Here is an 18,668-nt window from a genome sequence, read left to right as displayed (position 1 = left end):
TTCCATTGTATCACTAAAGTAAGTTCATCATAATTCTCAACTGTATAATTCCTATTCTTGTGAACCCGAATCGAGAGTCGGCCTTTGGTAGTAGCCCCTGTCATGACAACGCCACTTCAGCAAGATGAGAGAAGGCCTGGGTTTCCGTCACCACCGCCCAGCTGCAGTAGAAGCTTCAACTGCGTGCCGAGCCCTCCGCGGAATCCTTTCCTCTGGCCCGCCCACCAAAAAAGTGCCACTCTAGCACAGCCTCTGCGCCCTCTTCATCTCTATGATATTATTTTCCTGTTTCCTGATGTTGCATGACGGGAGAAATAGTCTACTTTCCTCCAGCGGTGCCCCGGGAACGACCTAGTTCAGAACTCCATTTCCCGGCGTGCATTGCTGCGTACTCTCAGCCCGCTGGCAGGAGGCCGGTTCCGGTTGCATCAGCGTGGGACCCACGGCGAAATGAGACTGTTCGTGAGCGAGGGCGCCCCGGGGAGCCTGCCGGTGCTGGCCGCGGCGGGCAGGGCCCAGGGCAGAGCGGAGCTGCTTATCAGCACCGTAGGCCCCGAAGGTAGTCGGGCTGGTGCTGGTGGGCGGTAGATGAGGGGGGCGGGACCGAAAAACACGCTCGACATCCATCCCGCAGTTGTCTTCTCCAAACCTCCACCGCGACCATGCACTCCCGTCCACCTCAAACCGCCCCCCCCATTATTCTTGGTCAGCCCGTCCCTACCCTCCTCGTCACATCTTTCATTAATGGCTTCCCTCAGTTAACCCTCGGTATACCCCTTCCCTCATCTCTAGCCTCTACTTCCATCCCCTCCGCCAATTTTCCCGCATCCCACCTCACTCCAGTGAACCTCTCTCCTTTACATCTTTTCCCACACCCGTCGCGCACCTCCGACCCCCATACTCTCTCTAGTTATTCATCACAACCCCCAGGCATCCCTCATTCACTCCTTTCGATTTACCTCTTCTTTCTAACCATCTGTTTTGGTACCTCTTAAAAGTAGTTTTCTTGTCAGTTCTCCCAATTCTTTAGATCACTCTGTTACTCTCGGTTGCTTCAGTGTTTGGCTGCTGCACTGTCCCAATACCACCAACACCGCCCCTCTGCAGTGCCCATCTGTTGCTTCCAACTGGCGGTCTCAGCTGAACACCTGCTAGTCTGTCCAGCTCATTCTGGACCCACCCCCTTGCAGTAGTCCTATCCAGAAATCTTTCCAGTGTCTTTCTTCTGCTTTTCCCTGAACAATGAGATGTTGTTCTTCTAAGTTAAAAAGTTTTTGTTTTCTTTGTTTTTTCGCTCCCTTTCCTCTTCTGCATCAGAGTGCGTGGTCCCGTTCCTGACACGGCCTAAGGTGCCTGTTTTGCAACTGGATAGTGGCAACTACCTCTTCTCCACTAGTGCGATCTGCAGGTCAGTATTGGTCCTTAAGGCAGGGAGACGGATGAATAAAATCAGGGCTTAGTGTCCGCTGTGTGGCTTTCTTTGAAAGCACTACTTCACTGTGGGAAAGAAATAGCCTAGACAGATGGGCCCCTCTCATTCCACCTTCTGTTGCTCTCTTCCTGGGCAGATACTTCTTTCTGTTATCTGGCTGGGAGCAAGACGACCTCACGAACCAGTGGCTGGAATGGGAAGCTACAGAGCTGCAGGTGGGCCTGAGACATGAGGGATGGCAGGCAGGCCCTTGCTCTTTATGGCCATCCTGATCTGTGTCCCCTACATTTTAGCCAGCTTTGTCTGCTGCCCTGTACTATTTAGTGGTCCAAGGCAAGAAGGGGGAAGATGTTCTTGGCCTAGTCCGGAGAGCCCTAACTCACATTGACCAAAGCTTGAGTCGTCGGAGCTGTCCTTTCCTAGCTGGGGTGAGTTGGGCTCTGAGATGGGGATCAGGGAAAATTATATGATAGAAGAACTAAGATGGAAGGCTATATTCAAAACCCACACTGCCGCTTGTTAGCAGTGTAATCTTGAAAAATCACCAGACTCTAATCCTCAAGTTTTTTCATTTTTGAAATGAGGTAATATTAGTAGGTACCTCAATGGGCTATTGTGAGGATTAAGTGAGGTGACTTAAGGGGCTTAATGAAGTACTTGACACGTAGTAAGTGTTTAGGAAATGGTGGATAAAACGTAGAAAATAAAAGATCAAAAAAAAAAAAAAAGGAAATGGTGGATATTAATGTATGCACTGGGAAGAAACATAGTACTTTACCTGTAGACCTTTTCCTTTTCTTTCCTCAACAAAGGAGACAGAATCTCTAGCTGACGTGGTTTTGTGGGGAGCTCTCTACCCATTACTTCAAGACCCAGCCTACCTCCCTGGTGAGAACTCTGCATATCACTTCATCTCCTACCCTAGCCCAGGAGCTTGGTGGGGGAATTATAGAATGGGCAGTACAAAATTGAGGATCCACTTTGAGGCGTAGCTTGACAGGGCAGTTACAGCATAAAGATGGTTGAGGGAACTGGGGAAGAGAACTGGAGACACTTCATGAAGAAGGGAGGAGGTCCATTCTTGCCTGCCCATTGCAGATCTGGCTGATTCCCTCTTTTCTCCCATGCCCACAGAGGAATTGGGTGCCCTGCACAGCTGGTTCCAGACCCTGAGTTCTCAGGAGCCATGTCAGAGAGCTGCAGAGACTGTGCTGAAGCAGCAGGGTGTCCTGGCCCTCCGGCCCTACCTCCAGAAGCAGCCCCAGCCTGGCTCCTTTGAGGGGAGGGCTGTCAGCAATGAGCCTGAGGTTTGGAACAGCAGTGGCATGGGGGTGGCTTGGAGAGGGACTTTGAGCATCACCATTAACTTTTAGTTGTTGGAGACCAAGAAAAGTTTCTTTAGTCTGCGAGTTTCCTCACCTGGTGAGAGATTGTGTCTGCTCTCTTCACAGGAGGAGGAGCTGGCTACTCTCTCTGAGGAGGAGATCTCCATGGCTGTAACTGCTTGGGAGAAGGGCCTGGAAAACTTGCCTCCACTTCGGCCACAGCAGAATCCTGTGTGAGTAGGCACCGAAGAGCAGGCTTTGTTTGTTTTGTTCTGTTTTGTTTTTTAGGTGGGCTCCACACCAGCATGGAGTCCCACACCGGGCTCGAGCTCACAACCCTGAGATTGAGACCTGCTGATATTAAGAGTCAGATGCTTAAGCTACTGAGCCACCCAGGGGCCCCGGGGCTTGGTTTCTTAAGTGGAAGTTACTGATAGTGCTGATATCTGTCTGACAGTCCCCTTCACTGACCTCTTTAATTTCCATCTTTTCCTTTGGCACTTTGTACCTCTCGCTTATATAGTTATATAATAGAATGTAAGTCCCCTAAGGGTAGAACCCCAGGCCTGCTCCCATTTATGTCTGCCCTGATAGGAAGCACACTCCTGATGAAGAGTGAGCACCACACAGCGGTGCTGCAGAAGTGCTTAGGGGCTCGGGGTACAAGGATGACTGGGTGGAAGGCCGGTCATTCATGAAGGGGCTGATTTCTCAGCTGGATTTCAGAGCAAGTGACGGCATTCAGTTACAGGGAGTAAAGTCAATGAATGCAGGAGAAATCAGTGAGCTCTCTTCTAAGGAAATGATCTAGAAGACATTCTAGGAAGTAGTTGGAACTCGTAACTGGAGGAGTGAGATTAACAAGAAGAATCATCTGAGTCTTTGTTAACAGTAGAAACCACGGGAATCTGTGAGCTCTCAGGTTGGCCGAAGTTGAAGGACTCAGTAAATGGTGGGAGCGAGTGACTGTAGGCTGAGAATGGTTGGAAAGATCAAAGGAGCCCTGGCAAAGGGTCAGTGTCCAGGAGGGGTGAATACAGGGTGTGTGCAGCCGAGCTGTCGGGTGTGAAGCAGGGGAAGAGCAGAGTGGATGAATGACTGGAGACAGCAGATTGAGTGGCATGACTGGGCCTGATCTGGGAAAGGGTGGGGGCGATGGCTAGGAAGGCAGTAGCTGATGGCTGTGGGCTTGAGTAGGGCCACAGAGATGACTGCCATGGGCTACGGAGGGGGATGTTGGGTAGGGAAAGACTGGGAAGACATTATGTGGTGGCAGCCTTCGAGTACTTGAAGCAGTGACTGAAGGTCATGCTTCCAGCTGGGAAGAAGGGGAGAGGGCAGTGCTGGGAAGGCGTGCTTGGGTGGCATTGGGAGTCGGGGGGGTGTGGTGGTTGGACAGAACCAGGAAGAGGGGAGTTGGTGCCTGAGAATGAGCTGGCAAAAAAGAAGCAGTCATGATAGCGAAGTGAGAGGTCAGTGTGGAATGTAGGTGCCTGGCTTTGCTTACTGTGGCAGGGCCCTGCACTTTGACTTGGGGTGGGGGGTTCTCTTGGCTTTTAGGGGAGTTCATGATCCTGTGGTTTCCCGTGAGGAAAAACTTCTGAGATACCTGAGTCTGCAATGGTAGAACGGATCTGTGTCTGGGTGTTCTGTGTGCTCTTGGTCCCTCTGGCTTCTTCTCCATGGACTGTTGTCTTTTTCTTTCCCTACCAGGCTGCCTGTGGCTGGGGAGAGGAATGTGCTCATCACTAGCGCCCTCCCATATGTCAACAATGTCCCACACCTTGGAAACATCATTGGTTGCGTGCTGAGTGCTGACGTCTTTGCCAGGTGGATCCAGCTGCTGGGGGAGGGACCTTTTGAAGGAATGATGGGCCCAAGGGAATAGAATGCCTCAAGGGTGGGGGTTCAGAGGATTCTGGGGACATGGAGGGGGCCAAGATGGGACCCCTGTGATCACCATATCCCCTTCCAGGTACTCCCGCCTCCGCCAGTGGAACACCCTCTATCTGTGTGGGACAGATGAGTACGGTACGGCGACAGAAACCAAGGCTATGGAGGAGGGTTTGACCCCCCAGGAGATCTGTGACAAGTACCATGCCATACATGCCAACATCTACCGCTGGTTTAATATCTCATTTGATATTTTTGGTCGTACCACTACTCCACAGCAGACTAAGTATGTTTCCTGTAATCAGGCAGGAATGGAGGGTGAACACTGGGTCTGGGGGCAGTGAGAATGTCCTGGAGACAGAAGGAACCAAAAGTATTGTTTAGACATCCACCCCCATCTCTGCCCCCAAACTTAGGATCTGAATAATGCCCTGAAGTGGATCCCAAGCATGGGGATTCCATAGATGCGGAAGTTGCCCAGGGGCTGAAGGAGCAGTGAGGAAGGGAAGAGACAGGACTTAGACTCGTGGGAACTATGAGCCTTCCCTCTGCTACCTCCCAGCTCTTCCTGGCTGCTTTGGAGTTTGAGGGATATTCCCTCCCACTCCCATGTGGGCTTATAGCAGATGCACTCATTCTTCCTCTGCCTGATACTCATCCTTAATAAAAACTGTAGTGGGCAGGTTGTCAGCTTAATAGTGTTAAGCAATTTAGCAGATGGACTGATGAATTTTGATTCTGGGACATAATAAAAAAGAGTACAATCCTGTCCTTTTAGAGATTTTTGGTAGTGAAGAGTACAAAACTGTTAAGTTTATATTTGACAGACATAAATTAACTTCTAGAGTGATGAGGGAAGAGATTGTGTAGGGGAGTTGGGGAGTACATATGAGGGGTCTGGGTCATCCATGAGGACTCCCTAAAGATGACTAGATGGCCTTGGCCTTGAGGGGCCTTGATTCTTGGGACACTGGGACTGATGTGGGGCCTGGGTGGAGTAGCAGGAGGGCGGGGTGCACTCCTTCCTCTGACTGCCTCTGACCTGGCCCTCCCCTCTGCCTGTCTCACCTTGCCAGAATCACGCAGGACATCTTCCAGCGGTTGTTGACCCGAGGTTTCGTGCTGGAAGACACTGTGGAGCAGCTGCGGTGTGAACGCTGTGCCCGCTTCCTGGCTGACCGCTTCGTGGAGGGCGTGTGTCCCTTCTGTGGCTACGAGGAGGCCCGGGGTGACCAGTGTGACAAGTGTGGCAAGCTCATCAATGCCATTGAGCTCAAGGTGTGAGAGGAGGGTCTCGTGGAAGAAGGAGGAGGGAAACAGTCTCTGTTGTTCAGAGACTGTTCAGAGGTCCCATTTGGAGTTTTTATTTTAGCATTCAGGTCCTTTCATTGGTGCCTTTTTATTTTCTTTCTTTTTTCCTTTTTTTAAGATTTTATTACTTAAATTTATTTTAGAGAGAATGAGCAGAAGGAGGAGCGGGAGAAGCAGATTCCCCACTGAGCAGGGAGCCCAAGGTCTGGCTTAATCCCAGGACTCTGGAATCATGACTTGAGCTGAAGGCAGCTGCTTCTTTTTTTTTTTTTTTTTTTTTTTAAGGTTTATTGTGATTTTTTTTTTTTTTTTAAAGATTTTTTTTATTTATTTATTTGACGGAGAGAGATCACAAGTAGGTAGAGAGGCAGGCAGAGAGAGAGAGGAGGAGGAAACAGGCTCCCTGCTGAGCAGAGAGCCCGATGCGGGACTCGATCCCAGGACCCTGAGATCATGACCTGAGCCGAAGGCAGGGGCCCAACCCACTGAGCCACCCAGGCGCCCGGTTTATTGTGATTTTTATTTGCATCTCAGAAGTGCACTTCTGTAGTGCAAGGAGGGAGCTATGTGTCAAGCAAACATCCATTGACAGGGAATTCCCCCCCCTTCTAATGTTTATCTTTAGTAATTTTTTTTTAAATTTTTTAAATTTATTTTCAGCGTAACTATTCATTGTTTTTGCACCATACCCAGTGCTCTATGCAATCCGTGCTCTCTCCAATACCCACCACCTGGTTCCCCCAACCTCCCACCCCCTGCCCCTTCAAAACCCTCAGATTGTTTTTCAGAGTCCATAGTCTCTCGTGGTTCACCTCCCCTTCCAATCTCCCTCAACTCCCTTCTCCTCTCTAACACCCCTTGTCCTCCATGCTATTTGTTATGCTACACAAATAAGTGAAACCATATGATAATTGACTCTCTCTGCTTGACTTATTTCACTCAGCATCATCTCTTCCAGTCCCGTCCATGTTGCCACAAAAGTTGGGTATTCATCCTTTCTGATGGAGGCATAATACTCCATAGTGTATATGGACCACATTGAAGGCAGCTTCTCAACCAGCTGAGCCAACCAGGCACCCCTCATCAGAGCCTCTTTTTATCCCATCTCATCGCTCAGTTCATTGGACACTTACTGAGCATTTACTACGTGCTCAGCATTGTGCTAGGTGATAGACAAGATGAAGGCGTGCTTCCTTACCTTTGCTCCTGCTTCAGACCACCTGATCTGCGTGGTCTGAAGATTTTATTTATTTATTTGACAGATAGAGATCACAAGTAGGCAGAGAGGCCAGCAGAGAGAGGAGGAAGCAGGCTCCCTGCTAAGCAGAGAGCCTGATGCGGGGCTCGATCCTAGGACCCTGAGATCATGACCTGAGCCAAAGGCAGGCGCCACTGAGCCACCCAGGTGCCCCCTGATCTGCGTTTTTTAATTAGTTCTTTCTCTCTTCCATAAACAAGTCTCCTCTTTTCTGTGCTTACTCACTGGCTAACTTAGTCATTCACTTATACAGCACATGTTTTTTGAGTCCCTATGATAGGGTGGTCACTGGGGACTGCTGGGGATGTAGCAGTGAATAAGACAGATCTTTAGCTAGTGTGGGGACGAGACCAACCCTAAAGACAATAGTGTATATATAAGACAAACTGCTGGGAGGCTGTGACGGTGGCTTCTGGGGAAAGGTTTTTAGCCAGGTGATTAGGGAAGGCTTGTCAGAGGACGTAACATGTGAACTGAAAGTTTAACTGAAGAAATGAGAAGGAGCAAGCCAGGTGATGAGAGGTTTAGAACATTCCAAGAAGAAGGAGCAGGAAATGCGAAGGCGTGCGAGGCAGCAAGCAGCTGAAAAGGCAGAAGGGAGAAGGCCAGCGTAGCTGTAGCACAGTGAGAGGGAGGCTGGATTGAGATGAGGTCAGAGAGGTCAGCGGTGACCAGATGACCTGGTAAGCCAGGGTGGCAGCTGGATGGTAGGCTGTTCCATGGAAAATGGATGGGAGGGAAGCAGGAGAGAAGGGGAGAGACAAGTTTGGAGGCCAGAGTGGTAGCTCAGAAATGGGATGATAGGTTGGCCTAGGTTGGTAACAGCAGGAATGTGAAGGGAAAAAGGATTTGACACAGGTTTCTGAGGCAAACTCTGTAGAACTGGATAGATGAATTTAGGCTGAGGGGCCGTCACAAAAACGGCGACTTGGAAGTTTCTAGCATGCACCTCTGTTGTGGACAGCAGCAACATCTACGAATGTGGGCAGGCTCGGATGAAGGACAGACACCCGGGTTCCCCTTGTGGTGCCTGTCAGACATCCACACAGAGGCATTAGGTAAGCAGTTGGAGATAGGCTTGGAGAGTTCAGGACAAGGTCCTAAGAGAGTTCTCATCACCTAGCTTCAGAAGCCTGGAGCCTGACTGGCTCAGTCGGGAGAACTTGCACCTCTTGATCTCAGGGTTGGTCCTGAGTACAAGCCCCACGTTGGGCATGGAGTCTACTCAAAAAAGAAAAAGATTCAAAAGCCTAGATCAAAACTCACTGGGAAGCTTTCATTGATTGGCCCTCCCTTCCCCCAAACTGTTGAGTCCTCTTGCCGTCATCCACCAGTGTTTGCATAGTCAGCGTGTGCTAAGAAAATAACTTTTTTTTTTTAAGATTTTATTTATTTATTTGACAGAGAGAAATCACAAGTAGATGGAGAAGCAGGCAGAGAGAGAGAGGGAAGCAGGCTCCCTGCTGAGCAGAGAGCCCGATGCGGGACTCCATCCCAGGACCCTGAGATCATGACCTGAGCTGAAGGCAGCGGCTTAACCCACTGAGCCACCCAGGCGCCCCAGAAAATAACTTTTTTTAAAGAAATATTTATTTATTTGCCGGGGGGGTGCACACACAAGCAGGGGGAGTGGCAGGCAGAGAGAGAGGCAGACTGCCTGCTGAGTAGGAAGCCCAATGTGGGACTTGATCCCAGGACCCTGAGTTCATGACCTGAGCCAGAGGCAGGTGCTTAACCAACTGAGCCACCCAGGCATCCCCAAATAGCTATTTCTTGACGTTTTGCTTTGGAAAGGCCTGCACTTGTTTCTCATGGGACCTGCTCTTCCTAACATGATTGTAACTTCCTTGGGGAGAAGAACTGTGTGTCTCCACTCCTTCCTTCCCTCACACAGCTGCTTACAGTGCAGTGCTCTTTACTTAGCCTGTGCTCAAAAGAATGCTTTTTCCTATTCTTTGCAGTGACAGGACAGAGTCGTGAAACTCTGAGCAGCAAATGCTGTGCTCTGTGGACTTGAGTCTTCAAGTTCACAGAAGGCCCAAGAAAGCATGAAGCTCAGTGAGATGGCTTACTGGGGAGCTCATCCCTTTGTGCGTCCCTCCTTGCTGCGCAGCTCCTTTTGGCCTGAAGTCCTGATCCTACCTCACCTTGGATCACCCCTTCCCTTGAATTTCTTTTACAGAAGCCTCAGTGTAAAGTCTGTCGGTCCTGCCCTGTGGTGAAGTCCTCTCGGCACCTGTTCCTGGACCTGCCTAAGGTAAGTGGGCCTTTGCCTCAAGCTAGTCTGCATAGCCTCTTTGGCTTCCTCTGCCTCAGCCACAGATCTATACCAAGCCATGCATGAATGTTTTTAATTTCCCTTTTAAAAATATATAGGCTTACTGTAAAAAAGGCATAACAGATTAAAGGGGACAGAATGCAAGGCCCAGGCCCATTGCCCAGAGATACTAACTACTGCTCATTTTTCTTTGTGTCTATGCAAGTAAACATGCATATGAAACTATTTTCCTTTTTCCTAATATAAATTAGATCATGGCATTCATATGGTTCTGCACTCTCTTTTTTTACTTTATAATGTGTTGAGTGGATTTTCCGCATTAGTAGGTTTGCCTTCTTTTTTTTTTTTAAGATTTTATTTTTTTATTTGACAGAGAGAGAGAGTAAGAGAGGGAACACAAGCTGGGGGAGTGAGAGAGGGAGAAGCAGGTCTCCCACCGAGCAGGGAGCCTGATCAGGGGGCTCTATCCCAGGACCCCAGGATCATGACCTGAGCCTAAGGCAGACGCCCAACGACTGAGCCACCCAGGCGCTCCAATTTGCCTCCTTATTAAGTTTGGAAATAATTTCAAGTTCACAAAAAGAGCTGCAAGAATAAACAGTTGTGCCATAAAGAACCTGGTGTGCCCATTACCTTGCTTTACTAGGTGTTCAGATTTTGCTCTTTTTAGCACATCCTTGCTCTTTGCACATATGTGTGTGCATACATAGCCTCTTTAATCTTTCTCTTTTTAAATACTTATTTATTTGTTGAGAGAAGGGAGCATGTACACACTCAGTGAGAAGGGGCAGAGAGAGGGGAGAGAGTCTCAAGCAGACTCCGCTGAGCGTGGCGCCCAATGCCGGGCTTGATGCCATGATCCCGAGATCACTGCCTGAGCCAGACCCTTAATGGACCCTGCCACCCAGGTGTTCCATGTCATCTTTACTCTTAAATAGTTAATTATGTTTCCTAAGAAAAAAAAGACATTCTTGCATAGCCATAGTAAACAACTGCAAGAAATTTAACATTGATACAGTTGTCTGATCTACCATATTTCGGTTTTGTGAGTTATCCAATAATATCTTTTGTAGAGGTTTTTTTTTTAGTACACAGTCTAGTTCATGGTCATGTATTGCATTTAATTTTTCTCTTTAGTTTCCTTTAATGTGAAACAGTTCCTCAGCCTTTCTTTATCTTTTGCCTTTTCACAGTGTTTAAGACTGTGGTCTCTGCCCTCCCCCCTGCAGTAGAATATTCCTTATTTTGGTTTGTTCCCTGTTTCCTCATGATTGAATTCAGGTTGTGCATTCTTAGTTGGAATACTACCTAAATGATTGTGTTCTTTCCAGAGGTACATGATGGCCATTTCCCCCTCACTGGTGATGTTAATTTGTCTAGTCAAGGTGTTACTCATTTCCTCTACTATTCAATTAACATTTTTCCCTTTGCAACTTATAAGCAATCTGTGGGAGTATATTTTTAAAATATACCGATACCCCGTTCATTATTAAAGGTGCTCTATAGATTTAGCATCCATTTATTTAGTCATTCTTTTTTGTTTTTGTTTTTTGTTTTGGGGGGCGATTTTATTTATTAAGAGAGAGCCAGCAAGCACAAGCAGGGGGAGTGGCAGAGGGAGAGAGAGAAGCAGGTTTTCCACTGAACAAGGAGCCCTCTGCAGGGCTGGATCCCAGGACCCCAGGATGATGACCTGAGCTGAAAGCAGACACTTAAGCAACTGAGCCACCTAGGTGCCCCTTAGTTAATCATCTTATATCCTGAACCGCTTTTCATGAAGCTTTTCCAACTCTACCACTCCTACACATGTACCCTTCTCTTTTGCTCATTTATTAGTTATCCATTTTCAGTGTGGGCTCATGGATTTCTGTTGTTTTCAGTGGTTTGCAAATGGTTCCTGTCATGAATAATTTTCATGTCCACATTGTCCCCTCATTTGGCTGGTGGGAGTCTTTTTTTTTTTTTTAATGATTTTATTTATTTATTTATTTGAATGAGAGAGAGAGCATGAGAGGAGAGAGGTCAGCAGGAGAAGTAGACTCCCCACCAAGCAGGGAGCCTGATGCAGGACTCAATCCTGGGACTCCAGGATCATGACATGAGCTGAAGGCAGCCGCCCAACCAGCTGAGCCACCCAGGCACCCTGGTGGGAGCCTCTTTTTTTTTTTAAGATTTTATTTATTTATTTGACATACAGAGATCACAGGCAGGCAGAGAGGCAGGCAGAGAGAGAGGAAGGGAAGCAGGCTCCCCGCTGAGCAGAGAGCCCAATGCGGGGCTCGATTCCAGGACCCTGGGATCATGACCTGAGCCGAAGGCAGAGGCTTTAACCCACTGAGCCACCCAGGCACCCCTGGCAGGAGCCTCTTTAAGATCATTTCTCTGTGTGTTTTTGACATCTCCCACCTTTTAGCTAAGAGCTTCCTTATTTCCTGGCATAACAAGGTATCTAGGTTCATCTATTACAGCCTAAGAATCAACCATTTCTCCACAAAGCCCTGGTTCATTTTAGTAGAGAATGGCATTAGAGACCCAGATCGAGGCGTGTGGTCATTGCTACTGGGACGTCTTTGCTTCTGGTCCCTTCCCCCAAAAAGTGTTAGGCATTCATCTGAAGTTCACACTAACTCCGGTGATTCTAGTCCATCCCTGCAGAGGTCTTTCCCCACTTCCCTTATTTCATGTTTGTATCTCCCTTCTAACACAGTAAGTACCTGGCTCCTGACCTTTACTCCTTTCCTTGATCCTATAGTACACCTAAAAATAATTTCAGAATTGCTTCATAGTTTCCGGTAAATTGTGATTATAAATAATGCTGCAGCAGATAACTTTGTGCTTGTGAATTTTTATACTGTTGGAAGTGTGTCTGCAGGATCAATTCCTTGAAAGTGATTACTTGCATATGTAGTTTATTGCCAGATTTTCCTCTGTAGGTGTTTCCTTCCAGCATTGTGTGCACAGTAGAGGTCTTGTCAGGCTTCAGAAGCTATGGTATTTATGTGCGTAAATCACATGAACCATTCCTTCCAACAGATTTATCTTTGTTTTTCTCCTTATAAAAGTGAAATAAGCTTGTGTCTAAAATTCCAGGTAGAAATATTGTATAAAAGTGGATGTCCCATGTAATTCCATCTGATACATATTTTTCTTCACGGTTTTTCCTGAGCTTCTGTTCATCTGTATGCTATTATTTTTAGAATTTATATTCTGTAGTATTTTGTGGTTTGCTTTACTTAATAAACGTGTCTTGAAGATCTTTACACGTCAGAACGTACAGATCTAACTCACTCTTTAATGGCCTTAAAAGTATTTCGTTGTTGGGGCACCTGGGTGGCTTATGGGTTAAAACCTCTGCCTTCGGCTCAGGTCTTAATCTCAGGGTCCTGGGATCGAGCCCCACATCAGGCTCTCTGCTCAGCAAGGAGCCTGCTTCCTCCTTTCTCTCTCTCTGCCTGCCTCTTTGTCTACTTGTGATCTCTGTCTGTCAAATAAATAAATAAAATCTTTTTTAAAAAATGTGTTTCGTTGTATTGATACACCATATTTCTTCAAACCTCTACTGAACCATAGGAGTTGATTGCAATTTTTTTGCTATGATGAATAGTGTCTTCCTTATATATGCATCCATGCACTTTTGTGTATTTTTTTAAAAGATTTTATTTATTTATTTGATAGACAGAGATCACAAGTAGGCAGAGAGGCAGGCAGAGAGAGAGGGGGGAAGCAGGCTCCCCACTGAGCAGAGAGCCCAATGTGGAGCTCGATCCCAGGATCCTAAGATCATGACCCGAGCTGAAGGCAGAGGCTTAAACCACTGAGCCACCCAGGCGCCCTCACTTTCGTGTATTTTTATTGCAAAAATTTCTACCAGTGGAATTGCTGTGTCAGAGTCACTAGTCTTTTAATTCTATATTGCTAAACTACTCCAGAGAGGTGGTACATGTTTATCCTTACTCGAACTAGTATGAGACTCTCCTAAATCAGCTCTCTGACTTTCTCTGCCATCTCAGCTGGAAAAACGACTGGAGGAGTGGTTGGGGAAGACATTACCTGGCAGTGACTGGACACCCAATGCCCGGTTCATTATTCGTTCTTGGCTTCGGGATGGCCTCAAGCCACGCTGCATAACCCGAGATCTCAAATGGGGAACCCCTGTGCCCTTAAAAGGCTTTGAGGACAAGGTAAAAACCCTATGCTTTATTCATATGTCCTATTATTCTGCATTTTGGTTGAGACCCTGAGCTAGCAGAATAGACTGTTGATTATGTCTTGCTTCAGTTGGAAACTGGGTTGATGAGGTTCTCCCAGTGTTCCTTCATCCTAGTCTCTCTCCTTCCTCCTGGCCCTCCAGGTATTCTATGTCTGGTTTGATGCCACTATTGGCTACTTGTCCATCACAGCCAACTACACAGACCAGTGGGAGAGATGGTGGAAGAACCCAGAACAAGTGAGTTCTTTTTTAGCCTGTCCATGGGAAGGGTGTGTGCATTGGGTGGTTAGGGGTGGATATCTGATCTTTCTTGGGCCTTTGAAAAAGATCTCAGGAGTTTTGTTTCCCAACTGTATTCTGTAGGTGAACCTGTATCAGTTCATGGCCAAAGACAATGTTCCCTTCCACGGCTTAGTTTTTCCATGTTCAGCTTTAGGAGCTGAGGACAACTATACCTTGGTCAGCCACCTCATTGCTACAGGTACCCTGGAAGACTGAAGATGGGGGGATTTCTAGGGAATGAGGGCTGAGGTCTTCCAGAATGAAGATCCTGGAGAGGTCCTCGATCTTGAGTTTGGAGGTGAAATGATACAGGAAGTTAGAACATGAGAACTTAACCCAGAAGAAGGGAACAAGAACCTAAAGAAAGCATAAGTCTGAAGCTAAAATTCTGTAGTGAGTAAAAGCAAAGGGAAAAAAGTCGAAAATGGAGAGGAAGGGATCCCCAAGTTCTTTGCAGGCCTGCTACTCAAGAAATGTTGCTGGACACCCATAGTTGAGGTTGAGGGAGAGGAGGAGTTAATGGGTCAGAGAGGGAAAGTTGTGATTTGAGTACATGGTTCTCATTCTACTTCTCTGTCCAGAGTACCTGAATTATGAGGATGGGAAATTCTCCAAGAGCCGGGGCGTGGGAGTGTTTGGTGACATGGCCCAGGACACAGGGATCCCTGCTGACATCTGGCGCTTCTATCTGCTCTACATTCGGCCTGAGGGCCAGGACAGTGCCTTCTCTTGGACAGACATGTTGCTCAAGAATAATTCTGAACTGCTTAACAACCTGGGCAACTTCATCAACAGGTAGGACTTGGGTGGGGGTGTGTCAGAGTTAGTGGATGAGCTGGGGGCAGAGCAGGGTGGAGTGGTGGCTAGCTCTGTTCCACTAGGCGGGAGAGATGGGAGAGACGGGGGTGACGAGGCGGGAATGAGCAGGAGCTGTGAGGGATTGGGTGGACAATGTGGAAAGTGGATTTCTAGCAAATCGTACCCCATCCTGGAACATAGTAGGATACGTTTGCTTGGGTGAAGTCAGTTGTATGGGTGTGCTTTAGCAAAGTTGGTCATAAAGTGAATTTTTTTTTTTTTTTAAAGATTTTATTTATTTATTTGACAGACCGAGATCACAAGTAGGCAGAGAGGCAGGCAGAGAGAGAGGAGGAAGCAGGTTCCCCGTGGAGCAGAGAGCCCGATTTGGGGCTTGATCCCAGGACCCTGGGATCATGACCTGAGCTGAAGGCAGAGGCTTTAACCCACTGAGCCACCCAGGTGCCCCCATAAAGTGAATTTTTGAAAACTGGTATCATTTTAATATTCTTTATAGAGTTGGAAATGTGTTCTCTCCTAGCAAAAAAATCCACTTGCCGACCATTAGACAAGTTTGGCAGAAGAAAAGGGTTATTTTAGTGTAGAGGTGGGAGACGCTTCCTGTATTTTGGGGGTTTTGTTACTCGAGGCTCACACTCCATCAGCAGCCCCACCTCTACTCTTCTGCTGGCTGGTTCCCATTCTCTGCGGCCCCCGCCCTCTCACATCTGGCTGTCAGCCGTATTGCGTAGACCGTCTCTGAGAGTATTGGATAGCAAGTTACCTGTATTTCAACTTGATCGTTCTTTGCATCACTTTCTTAAAAATCAGATGGACGTTGCTTCAGTTTATCAGGTTTCTTATTCTTAGTGGGGAGAGGGAACAAGGAATGGATTTGTTAAGCTTTGCTTTCTAACTGGAGGGAGCCAGGAGGCGTCCTTCCTGGGAGAATGGAGAATTAGGAAAATCAGGTCAGATTTCTAGGAGGAGACTGGGCAGTAATTCCTTTTTTCTCTTCCCTTTCCTTATTCCCCTCCCAGAGCTGGGATGTTTGTGTCTAAGTTTTTTGGGGGTTACGTGCCAGAGATGGTGCTTACTTCGGATGATCGGCGCCTGGTGGCACATGTCACCCTGGAACTCCAGCACTACCACCAGCTGCTGGAGAAGGTCCGGTAAGCAAGGAGGCATTTGGGTCTCACTCATCTTCCCTGAGCTGTGCCAGCCGGTGACAGCCTCCCGCTGGTCACTCTCAGGCTTTACACTGTGGCCTGGCCCCTCCCTTCCCAGGATCCGGGAGGCCCTCCGCAGTATCCTAACCATCTCTCGCCATGGCAACCAGTACATTCAGGTGAATGAGCCTTGGAAGCGGATTAAAGGCAGTGAGGCTGACAGGTAAGTTTGGCTACAGGAATAACATGGCAGTGGGCCATGTCCTCCTGGGAAGTCTAACATCTCTTCTTCTGCAGGCAGCGGGCCGGGACCGTGACAGGCCTGGCAGTGAACATAGCTGCCTTGCTGTCCGTCATGCTGCAGCCTTACATGCCCACGGTCAGTGCCACCATCCAGGCCCAGCTGCAGCTGCCACTGCCGGCTTGCAGCATCCTGCTCACAAACTTCCTGTGCACCCTACCAGCTGGACACCAGATTGGCACAGTAGGTCCAAGGGCTGAAGGGGCTGGCCTCTGAGCATCCCTGCCTTTGCCGTGCAGCCTTTGGGTTGAGGTCAGAGAACTTGGACATAGGACTCTCATAGCTGTTCTCTGAACCCTTACCCCACGCCTCCCCACTCTGCACTTACGCTGGTTTCTGATAGAAAGCCCTTGGTATTGCTCACAAGCCCAGTATCAGCTAGCCCATGAGCCATCATCGCTCTTTACACCAGAGCTCAGGACCTGGCACGTAAACTAATTGGTCTTCGGTAGGTGTTTGGAAGAAACATCACAGTCCCCTGGTCTCCATAATGCCGATAGGCAGTAAGCAGGGAGTATACAGGATAGCCGTTTCCCCTTTGACACAAGAGGAGAAAGTCCACCTCTGTACCCTTGTCAGCCCAGCATCCTCAGTCTTAGACCTTGCTGATAGTTTGGACTTTCAGAGTGCGTGCCAGTGCTTTATCTGGATTCTTTACTCAAGTCGGCAGCTATCTGCTCATTTGTTTCTTCTAAAACTACATAATGTAGAGTCTCAGAATGCCAGTGATTGGGGACAGAGAGGCCCTCTGTATGGTCTGGCAGGGTTTCTCCCTCATCAGTGAATGATTATGGAATTCTTTCTTCACAGGTCAGTCCCTTATTCCAAAAATTGGAAAATGACCAGATTGAAAGTTTGAGGCAGCGCTTTGGCGGAGGCCAGGTGAGAAAGCCAGACTGCGCTGTCCTCCCAGCAAGAGCCACAGTGTCTGGGTCCCTAAGTAGCTCTCAGTACTCTCCCTCTTCTGGGCCTGCTGCTTCCTTCCTGGGAGTTAACAGCAAGAGCCCTTGCAGTGAAATGTCATCACTGTCCCCTCCCACCCCCCACCCCTGAGCTGTGAGGTGAAACTCGAGGCCAGGGCTGTTTACAGAGCAGGTGCTAACAGTTGTCCTTCTCCAGGCCCAAGTGCCCCCCATGCCAGTTGTCGTAGAGGCTGCGGCCACAGCTGCTCCGCGGCAGGTACAAGTGCTCATGGATGAAGTGGCAAGACAGGTACTCGGCGGAAGCCCCGAGGGATTGCGGAAACACGGACTCCTCAAAAACTTCTCTCTGGTCTCACTACTCTTCTTCCCCCACCTATTCTGCTCTTAGGGCAACATCGTCCGAGAACTGAAAGCGCAGAAGGCAGACAAGAACCAGGTTGCTGCTGAGGTGGCTAAGCTCTTGGATCTGAAGAAACAGTTGGCTCTAGCTGAGGGGAAACCCCTTGAAACCCCGAAAGGCAAGAAGAAAAAGTGAAAGAGGCTGGCTCATAGAAAGTTACTTTAATGGATATGGACAGTAATAAATAAATTTACAATCTCTATATACATGCTGAGACCCTTTCCTGTTGTCTACCCCAAGCTTTCCCGCCTCCTGAATAGATGGGGTTGAGGGTCACATCATTGGCACTGGAGAAAGATGGTCAGCAGCCACTTTTGCGAAAGGTAGGTGGTGGCCCGAGGGGGAAATGATGGTCCCAACTCTTCATGCTTGGTGCAGATTAACCATTCGGTCAATGAGAGCTCGGCGAGTCGCCTCTACCTCCCTGGTCAGGCGCTCGATTTCCTGCTTGAGTCGTTCATTCTCTTCAGCTAGCTGTGCCACTTTCCTTTCATTCTCTTGTTCTTTCTCCTTCATGCGTTGCTTTCCAGCCACAGCTGGGGACTGACCACTCTGTTTCCGCTTCCTGGGTCTTCTCTGGTCTTCTTCTTCTTCCTCCTGAGCCAGGGAGCTCTGACTGGAATCTGGAGAGCGAGGGCTCTGGGAGCTGTTTGTGACCTCTGCTGGTCCTGGCTCCTCAGTCAGCCAAGCCAGAGAGGCAGGGTCAAGAGTGGTGAAGGTTTCTGATTCTTCCTTCAAGGGAATGAGGAAAAGGTAGGATAGGTATTAGTTGAGAAGCGAAGGGCAATGCCCCCCACCTAGCTTTAGTCATCACATTCTCACCTCCTTGTTTCCAGAGGGGGAAATGTAGGTACCCCCATTTTCATCTGAGGACAGCACTTCTTGCAGGTCCTCATACCAGGCTTCCAGCTCCCAGCTGGACAGTGTCCCGAAGGAAAAAGGCAAGGACTCAGCTGCCATCTCTGCAGTTTGATCACGTTCTGGAAAAGGACATACTCAGGATGAGGGGTCGGGGGGAGAGGAACAACTCCATAAAGCAATCAGATAGTCTATATAGGTTGGCAAACTTGCCTGGTACCTGTTTGCAG

The 18,668-nt window shown here is 48.4% G+C and overlaps 2 protein-coding genes across 3 annotated transcripts; one reads left to right on the top strand and one right to left on the bottom strand.

The window, feature by feature from the left end:
• Positions 1-371: 371 nt before the first annotated feature.
• On the top strand, positions 372-17,786 carry MARS1 (methionyl-tRNA synthetase 1). 2 transcript variants are annotated; one of them, XM_059184833.1, is made up of 21 exons: positions 372-559; positions 1,318-1,408; positions 1,569-1,647; positions 1,726-1,860; positions 2,245-2,320; positions 2,567-2,739; positions 2,884-2,990; positions 4,471-4,587; positions 4,733-4,936; positions 5,727-5,928; positions 9,402-9,476; positions 13,508-13,678; positions 13,849-13,944; positions 14,071-14,188; positions 14,571-14,784; positions 15,828-15,959; positions 16,075-16,179; positions 16,254-16,440; positions 17,068-17,139; positions 17,377-17,469; positions 17,569-17,786. In XM_059184833.1, exons 1-21 carry the CDS (start codon positions 451-453, stop codon positions 17,713-17,715), a joined length of 2,703 nt encoding a protein of 900 aa, XP_059040816.1. In that variant the 5' UTR covers positions 372-450; the 3' UTR covers positions 17,716-17,786. The 2 variants fall into 2 exon arrangements, with proteins under 2 accessions (XP_059040816.1, XP_059040817.1); XM_059184834.1 differs by lacking the exon at positions 372-559 and having other exon boundaries at positions 1,757-1,860.
• On the bottom strand, positions 17,727-18,540 carry DDIT3 (DNA damage inducible transcript 3). The gene is made up of 2 exons (XM_059184836.1): positions 18,403-18,540; positions 17,727-18,312 (listed from the first exon to the last, which is right to left on the bottom strand). Exons 1-2 carry the CDS (start codon positions 18,538-18,540, stop codon positions 17,944-17,946), a joined length of 507 nt encoding a protein of 168 aa, XP_059040819.1. The 3' UTR covers positions 17,727-17,943.
• Positions 18,541-18,668: the final 128 nt, after the last annotated feature.

The sequence above is a fragment of the Mustela lutreola genome, chromosome 8, assembly GCF_030435805.1.
Source record: "Mustela lutreola isolate mMusLut2 chromosome 8, mMusLut2.pri, whole genome shotgun sequence".
NCBI lineage: Eukaryota > Metazoa > Chordata > Mammalia > Carnivora > Mustelidae > Mustela > Mustela lutreola.
Note: the sequence above shows the minus strand (reverse complement) of the source record. Positions and strands in the feature narration are given on the sequence as shown.